The sequence below is a fragment of the Lolium perenne genome, chromosome 1 (assembly GCF_019359855.2).
Source record: "Lolium perenne isolate Kyuss_39 chromosome 1, Kyuss_2.0, whole genome shotgun sequence".
In the NCBI taxonomy this organism is placed as follows: Eukaryota; Viridiplantae; Streptophyta; class Magnoliopsida; order Poales; family Poaceae; genus Lolium; species Lolium perenne.
In genome coordinates this window covers 119,902,206-119,919,148 of record NC_067244.2, presented here as the reverse complement: position 1 = coordinate 119,919,148, position 16,943 = coordinate 119,902,206, and the positions used below count along the sequence as shown (strand labels likewise).

Sequence of the window (16,943 nt, the reverse complement as noted above, 5' to 3'; positions counted from 1 at the left end):
AGAGATTGATGCATTCGGTATCAATAACGAAAGATACGAGCCTGATAGGTCGGTACTTCGCCGAGGTGATCTCGCACTAGCATGTTGTGGCCAAGATCGCGGTTCTGAGGAATAAAAAGCCGAACGACTTTGGATCCTAGTCTCCGCGTCTTCATCCTATCCTCAAGCTCATTCACAACAGCGAGCAATATCACCATTTGCTCGATGTCATCATCGAGCAGTTCGTCCAAATCCGAGTCATTCGACGACGACGAATCCTCCATCAAAAACAGGGTTCACAGTCTCAGCGACATCTAAAAACGAATCGGAAAAATCACTAGCTATATATGGCAGGATGACCAGCTAAATCCATGGAAAGAACGAAAATTGACATACCTTCACGGCAGCAGTCGATTCAGTGCGGCACTTTGATTGGGGTGAGCGCTAGGAGCTTCATGTACACCGGCGATGGGGTAGGGTGCCTACCATGCCGCTGTGCTCAAGCTCTGAGCGGGATCTATGGAGGCTCTGACCGCGTCAATGCGGCGATGAACGGCCTCTCGCGATTGGGGAATTGATGCGGCGGATCGAAGGCGTTTCTACTAGCTAGAATCGGGAGGGGGAGCAAGAATGCGGCCGGGATCTGCGGCGGCGCGCAGTGGCGGCGGAGAAGTTTGGAGCGAGCGCGGGCTGGAATATCTTGACGGGACTGAAAGTGCCTTCGCGCCAACGCCTCGTATGGGATAGAGGATGCATCCTGTTTGGCCCCAGAATCCGCTCTTCTCCGAGTTGCGAGGCCGCGTATGTCGACACCCATATACAATTTTGCAGGCTTAGCAAATTTGCGAAGTCTGGTCTGCCCTTCTTTTTTTTTTTTTTGGCCAAAACCGCATATAAGCGATTATTATAAGGATTTGATCCATATGCGAGGTATGCTAAAGATACTCTTACAACAAAAATCTCTTTTGAAACAGTAGGAGGAATTTTTCCGAAGGTAAAAAACCTTGGATTTATATCCGTAGACGAAGATAGTGGCGACGCAATAGTAGCAAAGGCTGGACGTCAAAATTAGCATGACACAGGGGGAGTCCATGGGCCATGCTTTGCCATGATCCCTCTATCTCTCTCCAGTTGTTGTGCCGTGTTAAATGAGGAGATATAGACACACGAAAGAGGATGAAGATGAACATCATCTCGTCGATCGACATATATCGATCCCTATTTACTGCTTCTCGTCGTCGTCTCCCGCGCGCCAAGTTGCAAACCGGACGGGTGCACCAGATCATCAGCTGGTCGAGCCAGAGGCCAGCCCCAGCCGGACCCAGAGTTCTATATAAACACGCGCGCCCTTGGCGCACAAACCCACACGTCGCCACAGACGAATTAACCAAAGACCAAGAGAATACAAGTACTCCATAGTACACGCAGCAGAGAAGTGATCTTGCGTGAGGCGCGCGCGGCAATGGCGGTGCAGGGCGGCGATGGTCAGCGGAAGGAGGAGGAGAAGGGGAGCCGCCCGGGGCCGCACCCGCAGCTGTGTGGGTGGAGGCGGGACGGCCGCAAGTACACGCACGGGCTGCACCCGGCGCAGATGGAGGCGCTCCGTGCCATGTGCGGCGCCTTCATCCCCTCGCTGCCGGCCGAGGAGGCCGCCGGCGCCGGCGGACGCGCCGACCCGCCCGGCGGCAAGGACCTCGAGCGCTTCTACCTCGCCTCCGCCGCCGACGCCGCCATCCCCGACGAGGTGATCCAATCTCTCTTCTATCCTCCTGCTCCGCCGCACATCACGTGCTCGTTCAATTCCTGGGCCAATTAGCCTTGGTTTAACCATGTACTCAGTAGTACTTCTCTCTGGTGTTCACACAATTAATCACCACTAGATTCGTCCGTCCGTCCGTCCGCTTCTCCTCGATGATTGATCTGCCGGCCATGCCAGCACTGTGCTCTCACTCTCACTCACCTCACGAACGGACCACTTCTAACAAACCATCCATCAATCATCGAGAAGGAAAAAAACACTGCCATTTTGTTTTCGTTGCATCAGCAGCTAGATTTCTGTACTCACCTTCACGTGGAATCGAGGTGGCTGACGACGTCTAGTCCGTTCGTCTGTTTTGTCTTTTTTTTCTTTTCCCGACGAAAAAGGTTGCCGAACTGATGGTGACGCGCTGCATCCGGGAGGCGGTGCTGCTGGGGTGGGTGGTGCTGTGGATGCTGGGCACGAGGGTGGGCACGCTGCTGCTGTGCGGCACCCTCAGCCTCTCCGGCGCCGCCGGCGAGCTCCCCTCCGTGCGCCGCTTCGCCGACATGCCGCTGGAGCGGCGGGAGGCGGCGCTGCAACGGTGGAACAGGACGCGCTGGTTCTTCCCGCTCAGGATCGTCTTCGCCCTCGTCAAGATCCTCTCCCACTACGTCTTCTACGCCATGGTAAGCCTGTGCTTGTTATCTGTTCTTGGTATGGTACTTGTGTTTCTACAGCTTCTTGGTATTTTACTATAGTTTGCCAAGGGTCTGACATGCTGACATGCCATCATGGTCACTGACTCACAATAAATCGGCCATTCCGACCAGTGTCGTGTGATTCTGGAGCCTTTGTAGCCAGGCTTCAGGGGATTAAATCAAACACCTGGCCATGTTTTCTTTTAACGTAAAAAATATACAACAGGGCCATGGTTTCTTATACTCCCCCTGTTTGCAAATATAAGATGTTTTAAACACAGCAAAGTAAACTAGATACACACTATAGAATCTACATATTAATTAAAAGCAGACTAGATACATATAAAATTAGATGCCGCTACATACTAAAACCTAAAACATCGAATGGAGGGAGTAGTACTCTATTTTGTCGGGGAACGTGTAGAAGAATACACCATTTGCTCTAAAAACTGAAGCAAAAAAGGGCTGAGATTGAGTATAGAAATCAACTTACAATTGCTTTCATTTTTTCAAGAAAAGGCATAAACTTGTAGCCTTTGCATTCAAGAAGAGCACAGAAATAGCAAAACTGGGAGCCAAAAACCTTGCAGTACACGACGTGCAGAATTGTACCAAACACCACCTTAAGGTTGAAAGTGAAAGTACTCCAGTTACGTAGTACAACTTGGTTGCGTCCACTACTTGGTGCTAAATTTGCCGTGCCTACTACTTGGAATTAATAGGACAGATTGGCGAGAGGGGCCTGCCTGCATAGAGCTCTGAATTCCTGGCCAGAAATCGTTTGATTTGCTACTACTCTACTTACTAACTGGCTCGCCTACAGAGAAAAAGTGTTGGGTATTATATATTACTAGGACAATTGCCCGTGCGTTGCACCGGTATAAAAATCACCCAAAATCGATCATCGACTACATCTGGCTTTTCAACCATCATAAAATAGAAAAACATCATTGACAACAGTTTCCATCAAACAGAAAAAGTGCCCACTCGTTATAACTGCTTACATATTCCTAGGCACAAGGGCACCGATATAGCCAACAAATCACTATTTCCCCTCTCCCCTCTCGCGTCCCACCTCTTGAGAGTCATCCACGCGCCCTCGGATTACATAGGGAAGGCTATATGCCGGTAGTGGGGCTTGTGCACGTAGTTTGGAGTAGGGTCTCCGATCTGTCCAGCCAGATCTTGGGAAGTTTAGGGTTCTTCTTCCTGTTTCTTCAGCTCTGGTGGCTAGAGGTGAAGGTGACGGAGAGATCCACAGTCTCCGTTAATAAAGTCGTGTTCTCTGTCGAGCTCAACCTTCCGTAGCGGGCACTCCTCTTTTCTCTGGTCGGTCGTGGCGGCGGGAGGAGAAGGGATGGTGCAACGGCGGATCTCACCGTTCTCTTGTCGGCCGTGCTGGCGGGGGGGGGGGGGGGGGGGGGGAGGCACAGAGCGTTGCGGCTCGGCGTCGGAAAAGTGGAATCGACTATTCGTCTGCCGCCGAAGGTGGATGCGGCGGTGGCTTATCGATTTTGCAACAGGGGAGAAGCTTTGCTTCTCTTGGGAGTATCTCCACGCCAGCGACAGGCTCGCAGGCATCCTTCATGGTCAAATGGCGGCCACTCCCTCCTCTGGCATCGGCCCGGCCGTGCTTGTGGGTCATCTTCAACCTCCAGGCCTTGATGCCGACACGGAGGCACTTTGGCTTCAGCGCAGTTGGCTCCGTCCTCACCGTCCCAAGTGATGGCGTCCCCGGTGACGGCGAGGGTGACTGCGATGAGGTCCTTTGCGGTGGAGAAGGAGCTGTCCTCGACGTGTTTCTAGGAAATCTGTAGAGGATCTTGGTGCAAAATGCAGGGGCCTACTTGTTATTTTCTTTTTCCTGATGTCCCTTTCTGTAAGTTGTATGTCCACCGGTGGAATATATTGGAAGCTCTCCGTCCTTTGGGACCGGCCCCTGTTCAAAAAGAAAGACACAAGGGCACCACCGGTAGCTGTCGTTATGGTCACTGTTGCCGCTGTCGACCGTGAGCGATGTTCCTCTACACGTACTGACGCCTGCAAGTTTTGCCGGAATCACCCTCCAACCACGATCGATGTTGCTGGCCATAAAACGCTATACTAATTACCTGAAAGCTCCCAGGTCGTTAATTCAGTTTAGCAACGGTGTGTCCAGGAATCAGGATTTGTATCATTAAAGAATTGTGCGCTAGCTGAAGCTTTGCTATGTAGTTTTCGTGCTCTAGCTTACTCTGTATTCAGCGAAAGGTGGACCAGCTTTTTCTTCCTAGATGATCGTCCCTGGTGACTGTTGTTGCTGCTAGCTCGCCATCGAGGACCATCCAAAGCCGGATACAAAAGAGTGAAATTGGATCGGAAAAAATTAACTGGGTAAGCTAATCGGCTAGTCCCGGAGTTTCACCTGCAGCCTCCGTCTGAACCATACCTGTGGACCGTGGTGACCAACTCAAACTATACTTTGTTTTAAAACTTCGCCGGCCAAACGCTGCTTAGAAGGGTCGATTGCTCATTAACTGAACATGTTTACATATGAATGCATGCAATTTACCAAGTTGCTTGTCAGTAAATCCCTCCACTATGGACACAATGCATTGATCAGGATGTTGTATGCGAGAACGTCAGGTTTGATAGCCTGATTCCAATTGCTCATCTCTATTACACTGATTCGTGGAGATTTACCTTACTCACCCGAGCAAGAACATTGAGAAGCTGATCAAACAACACTGTGGTTGGCTGAATACCAAACCAGTCAAGTTGATTCAGAACCAAGTCGATGGCATCTCCCTGACCAGTACCTTCATCAGGTGGAAAGCTTTCTGATAATCTCCTCGTAGACTCCCCGCACCATGCGTGCATAGCCTGCTCCGGCGTGGTGCTTATGACACGGCACGAACCTGCGTGCTCCTCCGGATCTCCGGCCAGCCGAGAAAACCGTGCCGAGCACAGCGAGCATAGGCCGGTTATGGCGCCGACGGAGCAAGCGACGGCGACAATATCGATTGGGTACAGATCGAATCGCCACGTCTGTATCGGATCCTGGATGAAGCGGTAATAATAACCATCAAAAAACAAAAAGTTGATTGACTCTTCGCCTCGATTGACCGGTCTATATACATGAGGGTTTACATAGGTGCACATCGACCAGGACTATTGGTGCGAGGCCCGGTGACCGCACGAGATACGTCTAGGAGTACGATCGATCCGGGCATACCTGCTGCATTGGTGCGACTTACAAAAGCGTCTTTGGTGATTGACGAAAACGTAAAGTGACGGACCAAACCGCGGAAACGCTTCTCCCTTTATTATTAGGTATAGATATAATGATCTACCGATCTTGTATAAATAACTGAAGGGAACACCGATGTGGCTGTGTCACTGTTTGGATAAGAAGATGAGACACACAGATGATACACTTGTCAAGATTACAATCGATTGGTGAAATGGCAATGTTATGCCTTATACTCCGTTCAGTCTTTAAAACGACACTGATTTGGACATAGTTGAAGTTTCATCCATTTGCCAATCAATTAATTTTTTGAATATTTTTGCTAGGATGTGTGAAAATCCTATGGTTAGATGGTTATTAAAGAATACGTTATAATATGTATATTTTTTAGGTTTTGTAATTTTGATAGATTCTATAATATGGTAGTAATACTTTCCTGCAATTTTCCATAGGAAACAACTTAGTGATCAGTTATTCACCAAAGCACTGCAGTTTGTCTAAACCATCACATGAAATGGTGGAATTAAGATTGTTGATCTGAAGTACAGAAAGTCCAACACAATTGCAATTTATATCTGAAAATGGTTGAACGAAACCTCTGTATCTTCACTCTGCAGAAGACTGTACTGTACTAGCAAGCTCTTTAAACCCGTTTGCCCGGCGTGCAGGTGAACGAGAAATCAAAGAATCCACACTGGAATGCCATTGGGTACAGAGTGGAAGAGTGGCGGGAAGAGCCAGAAGAACCAGTGGCGCCAGCGCCAGCACGGTCGCGGCCACTGGACAATGGCGTCGTGGAAACCAGAGCACTGAACGATACCACCCTGCTCAGGTCACTCGCGGACAAGGGGCTCGCCGCAAAGCTGGGCTCATCGGACACGCATCACACGGTGGAGTGCGACGTCGTCATCGTCGGGTCCGGCTGCGGCGGTGGCGTCGCTGCGGCGATGCTCGCGTCCGCGGGTTACAAGGTGGTCGTCGTTGAGAAGGGCGACTACTACACCGCGGATGACTACAGCTCTATCGAGGGCCCGTCCATGGAACGCCTCTTCGAGAACGGCGGCATCTTCTGCACGTCGAACGTGACGACGATGTTATTCACGGGCACGACCGTGGGCGGCGGCTCGGCGGTGAACTGGTCGGCAAGCATCCGCACCCCGGGGGAGGTCTTGCAGGAGTGGTCCCGAGAGCACGGGCTCCCGTTGTTCGCCAGCCCCGGGTACCAGCAGGCCATGGACGCGGTGTGCGCCCGTCTCGGCGTCACCGACGGGTGCCTGGAGGAAGGGTTCCAGAACAAGGTGGTGCGCCGCGGGTGCGAGGCGCTCGGGCTGCCCGTTGATGCCGTGCCGCGCAACTCGTCCAAGGGACACTACTGCGGGAGCTGCAATTTCGGCTGCCCCACCGGCGACAAACGCGGCACCGACACGACGTGGCTCGTCGACGCTGTCAAGAACGGCGCGGTGGTCCTGACAGGGTGCAAGGCAGACCGCTTCATCCTCGAGAGGATCAGCGGCAAGAACGGCCGGAGCAAGAAGTGCGCCGGCCTGATGGCGACGTGCCTGAGCAAAGGCATCACCAAGAAGCTGCGCATCGAGGCCAAGGTGTCGATCTCGGCTTGCGGGGCGCTCATGACGCCGCCTCTTCTGCACAGAAGCGGGCTCAGGAACCGGCACATCGGCCAGAACCTGCACCTCCACCCAGTGTCCATGGCGTGGGGTTACTTTCCGGAGAACAAGCAGGGACCGCCGATCACCGGCAAGTCCTACGAGGGCGGCATCATCACGAGCATGCACCGCGTCACCGAGCGCACCATCATCGAGACGCCGGCGCTGAGCCCTGGAGGCTTCGCGGCGATGGTGCCCTGGGAGTCGGGCCGCGACATGAAGGAGCGCATGCGCCGGTTCGCGCGCACGGCGCACGCGTTCGCGCTAGTCCGCGACCGCGGCGCGGGGACGGTGGACTGCGAGGGCCGCCTGCGCTTCACACCAAGCCGCGAGGACACCCGCGAGCTGCGCAATGGCCTACGGCGCGTCCTGCGCATCCTGGTGGCCGCCGGCGCGGCGGAGGTGGGCACGCACCGTAGCGACGGGCTCCGGCTGCGGTGCAAGGGCGTGCGCGACGAGGACCTGGAGGCGTTCCTGGACGAGGTGAGCATCGAGAAGGGCCCCATGCACTCCACGACGGACAAGTGGGGGGTCTTCTCCTCCGCGCATCAGATGGGCAGCTGCCGGATGGGCTCGAGCTCCAAGGACAGCGCCGTGGACGGCAGTGGCCAGAGCTGGGAGGCAGAGGGCCTGTACGTTTGTGACGGCAGCCTCCTCCCCACCGCCGTTGGCGTCAACCCCATGATCACCATACAGTCCCTCGCTTACTGCCTCTCCAAGGAAATCGCCCAGTCCTTGGCGCACGCCAAGAAACACTAGTTAGGCTAGACGGCAGCTCTGCGTGTCAGTTGCTCAGGTGTACTTATCTCTTAAACTGCTCCACTGTACATATGATTCGTCAATCGTAGTAGTACTAGATTCTGCTTGTTACTCCTTGAGTCCATAAATATAGGTCCTTTTTGCTGATTCGAATTTGCTATGGTTCGGAACACTGAAATTTTAATAAATCGCAGTCCTCACGCTAAAACCATCGACTATTTTGATTAAAATTAAAAGATCAGGGTCATTTTAAGGGTGTTCTTGGGATTTTTAGGGATACTAGCAAAAGTGCCCGTGCGTTGCACCGGGAGAAATATACTCAATCGCTACTCTAAACCATCCGTGTTGACACTTCTAAATCGAGACGAAGGAAGTGAGGCTCAATTAAGCAGACTGGAGGATAAATCGAACGGAGGCGTGTGTACGAGGCTCCTCCACTGGTTCCTTCACCTCTTGTAGGTCGGGACGGGGGCTACCGCCGTCGCCTTCACCGCGCGGTTGGATGGTGGATGCCTAATGGCCAGCTTGCGCGAGGTGTCCTCGTCATCCTCGCTGCTACTATTGCCGCCGCCGACCATGTTGTGGTAGCTGAATTGAATATAGAGATGATGTGCGACGGGATCTGTGATTGGCGGTGCTAAGCAATCTAGGAGAGTGGCCGCAGCCGCAAGGGATTGAGCAGCTGGCCAGGAAGGGTGGGATAGGGGTCGGCAGGAAAGGGGAGAAGAAAAATAAACAAACGAACCGGTAATGGTAGATGTTGTATTATGCGATTTAGTGGGAGGGCAAAATGGTCCGCAGCATGCCCTGTCCCCATGCGCGCTGGTCGCCTCGGCGCCGACATGCCCCGCCCCCACGCGCGACGCTCGTGCACGCCGCCGGTCCATCCATGCTGAGCCCGCCACCTGCCCCATGCGCCGCTCGCCCGCCCCGCTTCTCGGTCGCGGCGAAATCCAACCCAACCGGTGGTCAATTCCGACGAGCGTAGTTTAATTTTTGCGAATCTTTTGTCGAATTATGTAGTAGTTCACCAAAATTTCGCCGTACTCCAGCGAGTCTACCGGCGAAATGTGTTCGCGCGAGGTGATTTTTTCAATCGACAGTGTGTTGACCATACCCAGGTTGACCTGCAAGAACGCCTTCGAAACTGCAATTATTGAGGTCGCGGGCTCATATCCAGGTTAGCCTCCAAAAAGTTTTACGGGTTAACCATTTTAAGATGTCTGGTCTGGACAAAAAAAATCCCAAATCATCAAACCGGCCTGCAAATTTACAAACTTGGGATGACCCATTAATCTCAATCATCGTTACCGTGTGCTCACTCTAGGTGTTTGAAACTTTAATCTCTTTTGCATTAGTGGGATCCTCTATTAAAAATACACCTTTATTTTTTCAGTTTAGCATTCCTAATACCCGTGTCCATATATGAGATCCGCGGCATTGTCGATTTACATTTGGTCTTTGTTGTTGTGGCCTAAGCACACCCCATCCGCTTTAACAAAATTGAGCTACGTTTGTACGGCCTCCCATGGCAGACTACCAGTTTGAGGATGCATCCATGAGCAGCACTATGCCAAGGAAGCAACCAGTGGTAGTAGTAGAATATAATGCACAACTGCATAAGCTGAACAACAGTACTCCTGACCTCCATAAGCTGAGTAAGTAAGATTTTAAGGTCTGTGAATACCCAACAATAATTCACCGCACCTGGCAGCTAGACAACTAACCTCCATGCTGTAATAGTAGTTAACAATGGCTAGTCAACTCCATTGTACTCTTCATTGTCATAAATTCATCCCCAAAACTGAACCAGCAAACCACGAGGTTATTTATCCTCAGTTTTCTCTCTAAAAATTACAGAGGCAGTCGGCTGATGTAGGAGACAATCTCGTCTGTTCCATGGCACCGATGCCTCTGTGTGGAGCAGCTTGCAGCGGCTCGCGCTGGCAGTTGGTCGCCCGATATCTGGTGGTGTTGGGCTCTGCAGCGACAGGGATGAGAAAAAGTCGTCGGCCCTACTCATGGTCAAGAGATGTCGCTCAGTTGCGGTGGATGCTGGCGGCGCAGCGCGCTTAGCAGAGAGGCTGGCGGCGCTCGATCTCGCCTAGAGGACGGCAGTGGCGAAGTAGGGAGAGGAGTAGGATCTGTCACCCTACGGAGCTCCTCACCATCGGCCATCTCCGTGACGGACCCCACGAAGCACATCGCGTTGTCGTCGTTGAGGGACAACGGCGTGGCACCGTGTGTGGGATAATCGTAGCTCCCGATCCTCGTCAGCCCAGAAGGCCAGAACGCAGACCCACTGCAGCCACGGAGCGGCTTGACAGCCGTGTGTTGGCCTCGTCGCAGACTGAACTAGATGATACCCCGCGCGATTGCTGCGGAAATTCAGGGCATCATATTTTGTTGTGGCTAAATTTAAATTAGAATATTGGGAAGCTACAATTATGAAATTACTTGGTTCAAAGGAAAAACATTTAGTATATAGGTGCATTAAGTGAACGCATTGGATTCATCATCAAACTTTCCATGTTATTGAGAATATAGTATAAGGCTTCAAGTGAGATCAATTAAGAGAACAAAAAAAAAAACAGGAAGGGGATATATTGGAAATGACACATGTTGAGCATGCCGAATAGCATTTAAACTTGCAGCGAGAAACTATGTAATTAACACATTGTCCGCATATTTCTTAGAGCAAGGTAAATTATTTCTTCCTTTCAACTGAAACACTTCTCAGGACAAATTATCTAGGTGGATTATTTTGTCCCCTTCAAGTAAATCACTCTAAGTAATGAAATGAAAACAAAAATGTAATAACACCAAGGACTTCAATTACCTGGACGCTGGACTAATGAGCAATGACAGAATCTATGGTGAAGCAGAACCTAGAATAAGTAATCTTATTTAGAATGAATCGATGTTTGATGGTACCAACTGGGAATGAAATGCCAATAGATCTGATCATTTCTATCGGAATCCAATCAGGACAATTCCAACATTGTAACAATAAATATGAGAACTCATCTAGCAGAATAGCATCTCAATATGAAATGTTTTGTTGTACTGTCGTCTATGTTTAGAAACTTGGGCTACCTGCAAGCAACATAAATAGGTTTAAAATTGTGATGCATTTTGCACATATCATGGTCCAAAAAGAGAAAGATAAATGTCAAAAAGAAGAACACAACGGAATATGCAAGGAACATAAAAGGCTTGGTATGTGGATGGAGCGGGAAGCCACCTGGTAGAGTAATGACATGTGAGCGTGTGGAAATGTTCAACTTGATATACATGCTCGAGCAGCCCGATGGCCATGCTGCAGTGTTGAAGCAGGTATTTGTTTTTGTTTTTGTGAAAATGCTATTGTCAAACGGCACAACTTAATTGGAGAAAAAAAAAGAAATGATCTGGTGAAAAAATTACTTGTTGAGCTCGTTGAACTCCCTGTGTGACTGTAGAAAGCAAAAAACTTTCATTAGGATGAGAGAAAAAAGGAGACATACAGTGGCAGTAGTATTCATCCAGTCGTCCAAACTCCATATGATAAAGGATTGAATCCAACGGAAAGAAGCTATTGGAACAAACAGTGGCGCTAAAAGAGCAGCATCATGCGATGGCCACAAATTGACCCGGGCGCGGGGATCATCGAGTTTGTCATACTGGACGGCTGTCAAATACGTTGGTCTTATATAAAGAAACCAGGCGGTTGGGCTTATGGAGGAGAATTTAAGCTCATGCCTGTTTAGATGGCGTTGCTGGTCCATCTTCTGTTACTGGAGATGAAGCAGCAGAGGCTGCACCCTTGCGGAGGGTTAAACGAACATTTGTGGCAGGGAAGGCAGAAGATTGGGCTGGCTATTATTCAGCGTTATGTGAACATGTGAAGCTGCTGAAGTTAATTGTGATTGCGCCGTATCAGCTAGCTTGCGCGCATGTGGGGCGTTGATGCTTGTGGAGAGGGAATTTTTAGCGGTATTGGGACTGCAAGGTGTAGCAATGGTACTCAATGCCAGAATTAAAATGGGAAATACGTAGTGGAATAAGAGGAGCCGTGGTGTGATTACTCTGAGGAGGAAGACACACGTCTATAGCAGCAAAAAAATAGGAATAAATGTGCTGCTTTTTTTTCCGGAGCTTCATGTATGGCACCAAAGTAAAACCAAATATGTATTAAAAAGTGACGTGGAGACCTGATGATGTGGCAGTTGGTGAGGTGGATAGCTTGCATGTTGAGAGAATTCAACTTAGTGGGTTGCTCCTATTTAGATATTATAGATTAGGCGGACGTCGTTCTCGCGGCGGACAGGAAGCGGCGAACAAACTCCAATCAAATTCACGCAGAACAAACTCCGATCGAATTCACTCAAAATCGACAGGAAGGTAGGGAGAAATCGATCGGAGTTGATCGATCGATTGGGCACGCATAAATAGAGGAGGGGTGTTGAGGAAGAGGAGATCCGGTTTCGTACGCAGGGCAGGGCGCAGTTCTGATGGTGGCGCAGTTGAGGACAACGGCGTAAATGCAGAGGCCGAACCGGTACGGTGGCAGAGTGGGTAATATGCGATTTGGTGGGAGGGCAAAACGGTCCAAAAAAAGCGTTGACGAAACTTTTTGGCAGAAACCTTAACTCCTTTATTATTAGGTATAGATAAGAAGTTGGTTTTTTTTTAAAAAAAATTGGGTGTTTCACAGGACGTGCATTAGGCCTCATATGTGTGCTGCATCCGAACATTTTGGGCTCTGGCATTTTAAGTTAAGTAGGTAAAAGAGAAAGGTGTGCATTTTAACTTTAGGATATGCTAATAAGGGCACACATTTCATATGTTGGAATTAGTTAACAATATAACTTGCCTACCTAGGAGGCTTCACAGCCATTTATGAATCTCAACCGTTCGATCGGGCTATCTAACTATCTAATGGTTTAGATGTACTCAAAAATTTTGAACTCAGGTTAACGCACTGCTATGTTGATCGATTTAGAAAAGGCCCTAACGAGGGTTAACCTCGGCAATGTCCATGAATATATGGACTTAGGGTTTCAGGGAAAGAGGTGCGTTGGCGATTCAGTCGGCTAGTCTGTCCGACAAGATGGTCCTACAGTAAATTGATTATGAGGCAAAGTAATCGATCTAGGGTTACAACAATGGTTTCCATATCTCCCTCCTGCTAGATCCTCTTAACCTTTATATAGGAGGCTAGGTCTGAGAGATCGGTTCGGGTCGGTATAGAAGTAATCATACAAGGCTATGTTTAAGTCGGCTCCTGGATGAGCATTTCTTTATTCGACGTGCTTAGTTCCTGGGCTTCGGATGCTTCCAGTCTTCTAGCTTCATGGGCTTCTTCCCGAATATGTACCGAAGTAACATGTCCAATTAGGTATACCCATGTCAGCAGCCCCCGAGATTCTATTCAAGTCGCACACTTGGGTTGAATCTCCAAATCATGACTCATTCATTTGCAAAGGTGAACCCGAAGTTTTGCGTGACTCATTTATTAACTTCGATATATTTTTTTTCATGGGGATATTATAAACGAGATTAGTGATTTTGATGGATCAGGAACCGGTTAATTGTTCTTGGACAAAAAAACATCGTAAACCTACTTGAAACTCGAGTCTCCGGACTCAAAATCGGGATATGGTGGTGTAATTCAGCTCGGGCCGCGGAGGTATTATCGATTTATGAATTCCAATTTTTCTTACTTTGGGTACCGAACGCGTCCATTGGGATTCTGCATCATATCGTGGATATGGAAATTTTCTAGCAGAGCACATCATGTGCGAGTGCGAGGCCACACATGATGGATCCTGAGGTCTTATCTTCATGTTTATGAACATGTCATTCAGGAATTTTATTGTGGGACGCGGTATGAGAATATGAACTTTACATTGACTGCCTTGTTTGGTTGATGCAATGGCTGAAGTTGTTGGGTTCTTGTTTACTCGAAATTTGACACTTTCGCAGGGTGTGCAATCGGCGCTCCCGATGGGAGTAATTGATGAGTCTATATTTCTAATCTTTGCCATGTATAATGGACTCGAAGATTTTTGTTCTTCTATTTTTGTCGAATGCTTCTCTAAATTTCTTTTCGCCGGGTGCGCGAGCAACACTTCCTATGGGAGTAGACCCCGAGGTTATGTTTTGGTACTTGTAGTCGAACATCGGTTCAAAATAATTTATGCACCCGAGTATTTATTTGACTTTGGTACTTGATAACTGCAAGAACGCATATCAGTTGTAGCTAGTTTGGAAATAAGAGTATCGAACCACGAGGAGCTACTGGTTAGGGTCTTAATAGTCCTTGCTACTTTCTACTAAATATTACTTAATAATTGTTTTCTAATCTCAAAATGCTTAAAGAGGGGCTTTGTAAATGGTTGCAAATAAAGTATATAAAGCAGTAAAATCATTGTAAGAAAATGGTTGAAACATAAACAAAGTGTTCTCAGGGATTATTGGATCCACCTCTAGCACTAGGATTCATGTTAATTAAGATAAAAAAATATGCTTTCAAGCATGTTGTGTGTGGGAGAGCTCTGTAATAATATGCGCCCAGAAAGCCATCGTTCATCGCATCTCTAAATAACCACAACATCTAGCCTTCTGCAAGCCACATATGGACTATTGCTATTAAGGGGTGTACCCCGCGGTTATCGATATGAGCTTTGTGAATCCCTCTTATCCCGCTTATTCATGTATCAAAGCACCGATACGCTAATGTCACTTCCCGCCGTTCACTTTACCACACTTCAAAGAGTAGTTCCCTCTCAAGACCAATAGGCATATATTACATGGTGTACAACACGTAATATCAAGAGAGAAAACTAACACACATTAATACTTATAACCATAGATCATCTTAGATTCATCTCATATTCATGCTAGGGTTTCTCCATCTCCCCAAGAACTAATAGGACTACTCACACATGTAAACAATCAAGAACATCATCATAATCTTGTGGAAGGAATTAAAGGAATGGAACGAATTCGAATACAAATCCACAATAGCAATCAAGATTACAACTATGGTTTGACGATGATGGTGGTGGAGGTGCAGCGGTTGATGATGATGAAGGGGTGATGCCTTGTCCTCCAAGGATCCACGTAGCAGCCTGGATCTTGTCTTCTCCAAGTTCCTTCTTAAGATCTGATTTGGAGCGGTGTTTCTCGGTTTCGCGGAGTTGTGTGTGTCTGATCTCTAATCCGTCCGCAGGAGGTGGAAGTATTTGATGAGGCGGTGCTCCTGGAGGGTGGTACGAGCGAACGGTACAGGCGGGCTTTGCCCGTACCGATGCCCGTTAAAGCTGCAGGAAGCTGTCCTCGTGTTGACCTTTCGCCCAGGTGCATTATTAAGTGCAAAAATTATTTCTATCACATCAAAATGCTAGAAATGACAGTTTTCATTGATATTTCATTATTGACTTATTATTTTGAGATCCTGTGTAGACAAGCATAAAAGGGCGCGATAGCGCGGTGAAATACAAAAATCCTACCACTACTCGACGATATCTTGATAAAATAACAATGCAAAAACATGCTAAAAATGCACTCATCAGTACTCTTGATATAAATTAATTACCTTTTAGATGAAATTTTCCTTCCAATCGGGTGCGCGTCCAGCGGTCCCGATGGGAGTAGCCCCTGAGGCTATGTTCGGGTGGTTGTAGTCGATCATAGGCTCAAATATCATGATATGACATTTTTATTGAATTAAAAAAATTCAAGCTGATGGTGCCACTCTATCCATTTCAGTAAAATCAATAACCAATGCATCATTACTCAATAGAGCTTAGATTTAGGAAGCAAAATTCCACATACCAAGCTTTGGATCATCAACATCTAAATGAATCATCTAATCACTCCAAAAGCACAACACCAGTAGAGGCATATGGCCTTGGTTTAAATACTAGGCAATAGTTTCCCAAAATAGATGTATCATTTAGTGGAGCACACCATATGGAATAGTTAAAGAGAGTACCACCATAGTTTTAAACCAATTTAGTTCATCTGCAGTTATCAAAGTAATGATTCAATTACTGCACATGAGCATCGCAAGCTAATTGAACTAGAGCAAGCCCAAGATAGTAGGAGATGAGCATCCCAGTGGTAGTATAGTATTTGAATTAGTGAACATTAACATGAACCAGCATAACATGACCAGTTAGAGCACCCAAGAAGCCAGAATAAGAAGCAACACTACTAGCCCTAGTAGATCAAGCAAGGAATCCCAAAACAGGAACCCTAGCAGAGTAAATAGATGAACATGGTAGTACAAATAGCAACATGGATAAGGAGAGTGCAGAGAGACAGAGAGAGAGGAAGAGAAAGGGGGAGTTACATGCGCCCGGGAGCAGTGATACCTTGCAAACGTATCTATAATTTTTGCTGCTCCATGCTTGTTTTACACCAATTTCTATATGTTTTGTTTACACTTCATTGAACTTTTATACATTTTCCGAAACTAACCTATTGACAAGATGCCACAGTGCAAGTTCCATGTTTTCTGCTGTTTTGTATTCCAGAAAAGTTGTACAGGAAATATTATCGGAATTGGACGAAACAAAAGCCGAAGTTCCTATTTTACTATAACGAAGACGGAGTCCAGAGGAGAGACGAAGTGGTGCCTCGAGGCGGCCACACTAGGTCATGGCGCGGCCCTGGCCCTGGCCACGCCATGGTGTGGTGTGGGCCCCCCAGGCACCCAGCGACCTCGCCCTTTCGCCTATTTATTCACGATCTCGGGAAAAACCAAAATACTCGAGCCTCCATCCACGAAAAGTTCCGTCGCGGCCGCCATCGCCGACCCTAGCTTGGGAGGGTTCTGAAGCTCTTCCCGGCACCCTACCGGAGAGGCAGATCATCACTGCAGG

At 48.4% G+C, this 16,943-nt stretch overlaps 1 protein-coding gene across 1 annotated transcript; it reads left to right on the top strand.

Annotated features, from left to right (window-relative positions):
• Nucleotides 1-1,267: 1,267 nt before the first annotated feature.
• Nucleotides 1,268-8,217, top strand: LOC127300314 (long-chain-alcohol oxidase FAO2). The gene is made up of 3 exons (XM_051330416.2): nt 1,268-1,723; nt 2,125-2,406; nt 6,316-8,217. The coding sequence occupies exons 1-3, from the start codon at nt 1,442-1,444 to the stop codon at nt 8,068-8,070; spliced, it is 2,319 nt and encodes a 772-aa protein (XP_051186376.1). The 5' UTR covers nt 1,268-1,441; the 3' UTR covers nt 8,071-8,217.
• The last annotated feature ends 8,726 nt before the right edge of the window (nt 8,218-16,943 follow it).

Coding starts and splice junctions, on each gene's coding strand:
- LOC127300314 (XM_051330416.2), top strand. CDS start 1,442: ATGGCGGTGCAGGGCGGCGATGGTCAGCGGAAGGAGGAGGAGAAGGGG. Junction 1,724..2,124: donor ACGCCGCCATCCCCGACGAG/GTGATCCAATCT, acceptor CCGACGAAAAAG/GTTGCCGAACTGATGGTGAC. Junction 2,407..6,315: donor ACTACGTCTTCTACGCCATG/GTAAGCCTGTGC, acceptor CCCGGCGTGCAG/GTGAACGAGAAATCAAAGAA.